Genomic DNA, 8,710 nt, shown 5'->3' with positions numbered 1-8,710 from the left:
AAGGTATGTTGTTATGTATATTCCTTGAGGGGGAACCAGGACCCTGCCGTGTGGCTGCACTGTTGTTTCTTGGCTGCTCCTGGCTTGTCTCTGCATCCCCTCCCTTCCCTGATAATCAACTGCTTGAATCTGCCCTTTGGAACTCAGGGAAGGTCAGGGAGGCTGCATGAAGCCTATTTCCTACAAACAAGAAATGGGGGACACAAAAGGTTTGTACCCAGGAGGGCCCCACAGGGTCCTGCTCCAGTTCATCCATAGATGTTTAAGTTTGTTTTGGGGTTTTGAGAAAAATTTTCCCATTGACCTGCTATGTCCATCTCTATTCCAATACCTGACAGCCTTAATTCCTATAGCTTTGTAACAAACCTTGATGCATGGTAGGTGCCTGGCCCCTTTTTTTCTTTCCTCAGTGATTTCTTGACTATTTTAAATCTTGGCACTTACAAATAAAGTTTAGAATGAGCTTGTCAAATTCCATTAAAAATCTATCGGAGTTTGATAGGAATTAATTTAGATCTTGCAATACAGCTAGAGAGATTCCACAACTTTACAATGCTGTCTTCCTATTTATTGACATATGTCTTTTCAATTATTTAAGTCTTCTGTAATGTCTTTTCATCAGCTTTATAATTTTCTCCTTAAAGATTTTGTGTATTTGACAGATTTATTCTTATGTTACTTATATTTTTGAGCTACTATAATTATGTTTATCATATTCTTTTTGTTTATTACTGATGTCTAGAATTATTGACTTTATATTTATTCACCTTGCTGAGCTCCCTGATTAATTTTCATGCTATGCCTGCAGTTTCTTTTTTTTAATAGAGTATTATCTGTGAATACCATCAGCTTTTCTTTTCAATTCCTATATCTTTTATTTATCTTTCTTACTCTCTTGCGTGAGATAAAAAATTCAGTGCAGTTTTTAACAGACGTGGTGATAGTATGCACTCTTATTTTGTTCTTGATTTTATTTTTTATTTTATTTATTTTTTATTTTTTTTTCAGTTTCCAAGTCATTTTATTCAGAATTTTGTCTTTGTTTCCTGAATCAATAAATACTATACAAAACAATGTAAAAATGGCTACCATTTTTTTCTCCCCTGCTCCCCCCACCTGGGGACAATCCCCTGGGCCACCTAACTCAGGGGTTCTTCCTCCAGATTTGGTCCAGCAAATGAGGTGGAGTGACATTGTAGCCCCCACTGAATCATTTTCAGAGGAATTCAGCTGGGGTAGGGAGAGCTTCAGGGGTTTGGAGGTTGACTAGGGTTAGGGAAATGGATTAGTGTTTTTTGGGAGAAGAGACGGCGCCTGCCCCAAAGAAAAGGGTGTCTAAAATGTTCACGGTTCCTTCTTTTTGCCTCAAAAAGTGACATTTTTATTCAAAGAAAAAAAAAAAAGAAAAAGTGACAAGAGGTCCATCCCTTGGCTCCCTTCCCTCCCCGCTCCTGCTGCTCCTCAGCCCCGCCTCCAAGGAGTGAGCCCTGGCTGGGGCTAGGAAGCAGAACAGCCCCTCTCAGATGAGGTCAGCAACATTGAGGGGCATCTCCTCAATGGAGGTGTTGTAGAAGGTCTCGATGTCTTGAAGAGTCCTCTTGTCTTCTTCTGTCACCATGTTAATAGCCACACCCTTACGGCCAAAACGTCCACCACGCTGGATTCTGTGGATGTAGCTTTCCCTGTTGGTGGGGAGGTCATAGTTGATGACTAAGGAAACCTGCTGCACATCAATGTCTCTGGCCAGTAGGTCAGTGGTAATCAATACTCTGCTAGAGCCAGCGTGGAACTCCCTCATGATAACATCTCGTTCTTTTTGGTCCATATCTCCATGCATGGCAGAGACAGTGAAGTCTCGGGCATGCATCATCTCAGTGAGCCAATCCACCTTCCTTCAGGTGTTGATGAAGATGACTGCCTTTGTGACGGTCAGGATTTCATACAAGTCGCACAGTGTGTCCAGCTTCCACTCCTCTCATTCCACATTGATGTAGAATTGGCGGATACTCTCCAGCGTCAACTCTTCCTTTTTGACAAGAATTCTAATTGGGTCCCTCATGAACTTCTTGGTCACCTCAAGCACATCAGAAGACATTGTAGCTGACAGCAAAACCACCTGGGTGTTGCTATTGAGCTTTTGGAATATGTCATAGATCTGGTCCTTGAACCCACGGCTTAACATTTCATCAGCTTCATCTAGTACAAACATCTTGATGTACTTGGGAGACAGATATCTCCGGTTAAGCATGTCAAACACATGGCCTGGGGTACCCACGATGATATGGGGAGCTTCCTAAGGCCATAACTACCTTCTATATCTGCTGAGCCAACTCTCTAGTGAGTGCCAGGACCAAGGCCTGGGTGGCCTTTAGATCCAATTCAATCTGTTGCAGAATTGATATGGCAAAAGTGGCCATTTTCCCAGTCCCAGATTGGGCTTGAGCGATCACATCATAACCCTTGATACAAGGAAGAATGGCTCGCTGCTGGATGGCAGAGGGCTTCTCAAAACCATAGGCATAGATGCCATGGAGGAGTGATTCAGAAAGGTTCATGTCATCAAAGCTGTCAACAATCTCATTCCAGTTACTCTCGATGACGCCTTCGGGCTCCATCCCATCGGGGCCATTGTCTCTGGATCGGGAATCCTGACTCGCAGACATGATCCTTAGAAACTCTGTTCTTGATTTTAAAGGAGATACTTGGAATATTTTCCCATTAAGCAGGTATTTGTAAGAATTTTTTTCTACATATTATTTAACACACTAAGAAAATTCCCTTCCATTTATAAATCAATAGGAGATTATAGCTTGAACACATGTTGAATTTTATCAAAGGCTCTTTCAGTAGCTGCCTAAATGATTATTTGGTTTTCTTCTTTTATTGGTTAACACAATAAACTTGTCTGATGTTTGACCAAGTGTGAATTCCTGGAATAAGTCCAATTTGGTCATGATAAATTGTCTTTTTAAAAACATTGCTGCTAAAATTTAGTTTAGGTTTTTCATATATGGGCTTTGAAGAGCCCCTGGAGAAACAGCATAGACCCTCATCAAAATTTGGTTCAGCAGTGAAGACTGATGATGGCACGTTTCAGATGTCAGTCAATCAGGAGTAAATTGTAACAGGGAATCTGACTCCATCTTTTGATGTTTGGTATTTGACTTGTGACAGCATTTAAGTCATCTCTCCATCCTCTCTGTTCCACATCTGAGCAAGCAAATAAAAAAAGCATGGGTGCCTCTTCCTCTGGAGCAGCTGGAATATTAAACTGTGCAAGCCTTTGCCTGTGCATCAAAACCCCCACTCCAGCCTTAGGCCCTAGCCTGAGTGAAAACCCTAACTCCTTTCCTTGTTCACTCAATCCATGTTTGGACCAGCTGGGGAAGCCTGCCTTGCCATCTCCTAAAAGCCTTGCTTTCTCTGCAGGAATAAGCTGGGGCAATTTTAGGGCAAATGATGTTAATTTCTCATCTCTCAAGCAGTGTCTTTTGCTGCTTGTTGTCCAGTGTCTTGAAAAACTTTGCTTCGTATATTTTTTTCTGCTGTAGTTTTATAAACTGTTTTAGATGCAGTATATATTACTCTATCTTGGGTAGAGGTGAAATTTTAAGTATATATATCAGCTTCAAAGACACATTTTTATTACTTATGCTTTAGTAAATTTTATCTTCTATATGGAAATGAATTTGAGAAGCTCCTAGTTGTACAGTCAGCCTCTTACACTTGTGGATTTGATTCTGTGTGTTTATTTCAAGAGTAAGTTCACAATGATTTGAGACCATTCGTGCTGCCTTCAGGTGCAGCTGAAATTCCAAATCCTGGGTTAGTGCATATTCCTGCCTTTAAACAATAGATTGAAAATAAACAATGATAACACAGAGACTGTAAAAGTGAAGAAGCAGAACTTGAGTTACTTTAATACTGTCATTTTACAGGGTAACTTGACGTTTCTATTTGTGTTTAAAATGTAAAAGAATGAAACAGATGTGAACTGTAGGGATAACATTCTTGTTTGGCTAGTATACATTTTAGTTCATATGTGAAATATCTCACTATTTTGACTAGCATATTTTCCACTAAAATTTAGCGTTTTAAAGTTATTCTTTTCAAACTAAAGAACAAATACAAATATTATTGCTTATTATTTCCTGATGACTAATGAAAATGTCATTTAGAAGAGGGGATGGATTGTTTGAAAAAGAATACACAGTGGTTGTCAAATATCTTAGGTTTGCCACTGTGCAAAGGATATGTCCAGTTGGATTACTGCAGTCAAGAACAAGTCCAAAGTCATGGCTTCCCACTAAGTATTTATAGTTTATTTAAAATCTTCCAAGTAATAAAATATTTTGTCAATAAGGGGTCATTTCTGCCAAAACTAATATTTTAAAAATTTTTTTGTTGAAGTATAGTCGATTTAGAATGTTGTGTTAGTTTCAGGTGTACAGCAAAGTGAATCAGTTATGTATGTACATATAGCCACTCTTTTTTAGATTCTTTTCCCATATAGGCCATTACAGAGTATTGAGTAGAGTTCCCTGTGCTGTACAGTAGGTCCTTGTTTTTTGGTTATCTCTTTTATAGTAGTGTATATATATCAATCCCAATCTCCCAATTTCTCCCTCCCCCCTTTTCTCCCCTGGTTACCTTAAGTTTGTTTTTGAAGTCTGTGAGTCTGTTTCTGTTTGGTAAGGAAGTTCATTTGTATCCTTTTTTTTTAGAGTCCACATATAAACAATATCATATGATATTTGTTTTTCTCTGACTTCACTCAGTACAACAATCTCTTTCATTCTTTTTTATGCCATAATTAATATTAACTGGTGTCAAATCTGACATTCTGTCTTCATCAGGTTTCCAAGGAACATACCTAGAAAGTTCGCTCAAGATCAGATTTATCCAAGGAATAGGACAAAGTGTTATATTGACCCTTTACCAAGATGTGTATACATAAATATTTATAATTTTGTGAAAATACATGATAAACACCCAGAGTGAGGTATAAAATTATGGGAACTTGTAGAGTGGTGATTAATTCCTACTGGAGTGATGGAAGAAAGCTTCCTAGGGGGTGCAAATTTTAGTTAAGTCTTGAAAAATGATCAAGAAAATTTGCAAGGGTAAAAGAAAGTTCTTAGAGGCAAGTGGAGGCTGAGGGGTGTTCCTAGGCTGAGGAGGGTCCCTGCCTGGTTACTACTGATAAATGAGTTTCCTTTGAAAGCTGTATTGCCTCTTAAAGTTTACTTAGGCTTTCCTATGGGAATGGAACAGCAGGAACAAAGGTTATTAGATGATCTTGTAAGGTTTCAATCAGTGAATTATTAATCTACTTTCAGAATCTACTTTAAGCATCTAGGGCCATATTCCATGAGATGAAAAGTCATCCCAAAATAGACTATTCCACCTTCTCAGATTTTTTTCCCAACTTGAACCGATATTAAGGAAGAAATTATGAGGCATTCTTCCAATAGAATTAGGGCCTGCTTCTATTTTGAATGACTTCTACATTTCTAGGTAGTACAAAATCACCACAGACCTCTTTCCTAGTAAATATTAAGTAGAGTGGCAACTTGAATTCTTTCTGTTTCTGTTCCAAGAGAAGGATAAAAGTTCCGCAATTTCCTTCCATTACACAAGAGAATATGATGGCTTTTAGGAACCTAAAACCATGAAATTAAAGGTAATTACTTCATTCCTTTTTCTTTTTAAAGCCATTTGTGTTAAAATGTTAGAAATTAAATTAAATGACTCTAAATTAAAAGGCATGCTTTTGGCATTTTGTAAAATCGACAAAGATTCTTGTAAGAAGTAAATGCTAGCTGTGTGGACAGTGCGGAATGAGGAGGCACTCAACACGCCCTGTCAGTGTCCGTTTTACTGCTATTTCCTTTGTATTTCAACTCACTGCCTCAAAGTTTTGGACAGCTGTAAAATGCACTGCTGATACTAAATGGGCCACCTACTGATGTGTAGTGACTGGAACACAATTATTTAGACATAAGTGCAGACTAACACATTTTCTCCTTGGAAATAGACCTCCTTAGTGAAGATAAAGTTGAACAGAATTTTCTACATTAAAAAAAAATAAGGAAACTCTCATGTATTTTTAGAAACAGCCAGCATCCCTATTTGGTATTTCCAAACATCAGCAATACAAGGAGAACCTAGAAGGAGGCACTGTGAGAGTGGTATTTTTTTTTTTAGTTGGATAGAATTCTTATGTCTTGGAGGAAGAACAAACCTGGACCAGGCTGCCCTAATAAAAGCTTTAATTGTCTTACTTAATCAACAATCTGCTTCTCATTATTAAAGACAAAGGAGAAATTCCCACATGGAAGCTCTTTTCCATTCTTGTCATCGTGAATGCTGAAATAATTGCAGTATTTCAGAAGACAAATGGATGTGTGGCATTTGAATGTATATTAAGGGAAGAACCCAGTCCTAGTTTAGTTAATTGGTGTGTAAAGCCCACAAAAATTCAGAAACTTTTTAAAACAAATTGCAGTTGACTTCATTAATATGAAAGCCTATGTGTTGATAGGTTATGTACCAGTTTTCTCAGTAATTTGATGATAAGTCACAATTGTTAGATTCCACCATGACCTTGTTTTCATTAGAAGATGCTTTGTGTGAACTGGTGATTCTTCACTTCTCTTTGTAATTAGTTAGGTATCCTACACAGCTCAGAAAAAAAAAAAATCTAAACTACTTACTGGCATCGTTTCCTCTTAAGAATAGGTTCTTATATTCCATAATTGGAACACGCTTTTTTCTATCATTATGTTATTCTTGAAATGTGCACAAAAGTTGGGCCCTGTGAGACTGCTGCCTCAAAGATATATATGCTCGAAGGATGATACAAATTCTATTAAGTCTATTTTTACATCTGTTTAAATGTAAGCAACAGCAATATATTGTAGTCTTTAAGTACACATCTCCTGGAATGTTTGACCTGGATTTCTTTTTACTCATGTGCTTTAGCCAAGATAATTAAGGAATTAATCTAATATTTCAACACCAATATCTGTGAGACACGGGATATACCTCCTGGACCTAATAGTCCAAGGATTAGCTAACAAACAAACAAGAAATTCAAATGACAAAACAAAACCCATCATCAGGACTGCATTTGTTCTTTGAAGGAAGTATACATGGTGATATGAGAATGTATAAAAGGGAATTTTGTGGGTTTTGAAGAGTCAAGGCAAACATTTTGAAGGAAATATTTCAGATGATAAATGAAGAAAGGGAAGGATTTACCACTTTGGAAGGAGTGGGTGTGGATACTTTCTATGCTGAATGAAAAACACATGCAAAGCTTTGGAGTAATTTTTAATATTTCCTGTCCCCAAACACGCATGTGCCCACACACACACATATTTTCTCTTTCTCCTTCCTCTCTCTCTCTCCTTAAAATGTCCTGATTTTGACAATACATCTTATGGACCTTTTACTTATAATTCACATTAAAAATGATAGTCTTTAAGAACAATGGAAAATGCTCTTTTTGTTTGTTTTGAAGCAGGAGCTTGTTATGTTTATATTTGTGTTTCATAAAAGAAATGCTCAATAATTTGGAAAGGAACTCATCCATTACTAATTGGCCAAGGGGGTGGCCACCATTCCAAGGGAGAGACAGATGACAGCTCGGGAGAGGGAAGTTGGTATTAGTGGGGATGAGAAGACATAGATGAACCAAAGATACACTCAGGAAGTAAAATGATGAGCTCGTGGTGATGGACTGCACAGGTTGGAGGAGAGGGAGGTATGGAGAAGGGCTGCTGAGTTTCCAGATGTGTGCCATTTACTAAGATAAAATACCAAGTGAGAGAACCACGTCTGGAGGGAAAGCCAAGTTTGCTTTAGGAGAGTCTGAGTTTGAAGTGCCTTTGAAGTATTTGAGTAAGAGAGGCACCTTTTTGAGATGTGTGTCTGAGACTCATATCAGGCACGGAGATGTGAATTTGCTGCTAATGGCATGGAGCCCAGAATTTAGATGGAATTGAACAGAACAGAGCTTCTCCACCTCAGTACTACTGACCTTTGGACTGACTCGTTCTTGGTTGCAGGGGATTGTCCTATGCATTGTAGGATGTAGAGCAGAATCCCTGGTTCTACACCCTAGAAGCTAGTAGCATTCCCTTCTCAGCTATAATAACCAAAAAACATCTTCAGATGTTGTCAAATGTCCTGTGGGGGGATGTGGGGGCGGGGGGATGGGGACAAAGCTTCCTCCTGTTGAAGCATTAGCTAACACCAGGATTGGATTGTCAAGTCGGATTTGGTCATATCTGATGTCATACCCGCTGTCCAGCTTTGCGAATAATTCAAGGATATAGGTAATCAAGAGACAAAAACAAGTAAGAGAGAGCTCTGACACATCCTGCACCGTTACACGGGCCCATTTTTCCCTCACTGGTCATGTGCACTCTGGTTCAGAGTCATAGGTGAGGGCACCAAGTGAGCTGTTTGGGTTATTGCATCGCATAACAGAAAGCACTTAATAATACTGATTATTTTATAATGCTGATAGTTGTACAAGTTACCTGACATTTCTCAGGCAGCCACGCTTCACAAATACATTATTTTTAGATAAGTAACCTTTAATCATCCTTGCCAAGGCCTCTGTACATCCAAGGATTCATTCTGCTAACAAAATATAGTTACTCCATTTACCCAGAAGTCCGATTGAAAAGGAATTTAGACC

General features: G+C 38.5%; 2 protein-coding genes across 2 annotated transcripts; both read right to left on the bottom strand.

Annotated features, from left to right (window-relative positions):
- Nucleotides 1-1,435: 1,435 nt before the first annotated feature.
- On the bottom strand, nt 1,436-1,870 carry LOC130854803 (eukaryotic initiation factor 4A-I-like). Its single transcript, XM_057737651.1, has one exon. The coding sequence runs from the start codon at nt 1,868-1,870 to the stop codon at nt 1,520-1,522; it is 351 nt and encodes a 116-aa protein (XP_057593634.1). The 3' UTR covers nt 1,436-1,519.
- Nucleotides 1,714-2,671, bottom strand: LOC130854802 (eukaryotic initiation factor 4A-I-like). The gene is given in 2 exon segments (XM_057737650.1): nt 1,714-2,291; nt 2,293-2,671. Coding segments are annotated over 2 exon segments (687 nt in total). The 5' UTR covers nt 2,664-2,671; the 3' UTR covers nt 1,714-1,975.
- Nucleotides 2,672-8,710: the final 6,039 nt, after the last annotated feature.

Source organism: Hippopotamus amphibius, chromosome 6 (assembly GCF_030028045.1).
Source record: "Hippopotamus amphibius kiboko isolate mHipAmp2 chromosome 6, mHipAmp2.hap2, whole genome shotgun sequence".
NCBI lineage: Eukaryota > Metazoa > Chordata > Mammalia > Artiodactyla > Hippopotamidae > Hippopotamus > Hippopotamus amphibius.
The sequence above is the reverse complement of the archived record's forward strand: the minus strand, read 5'-3'. Positions and strand labels throughout refer to the sequence as shown.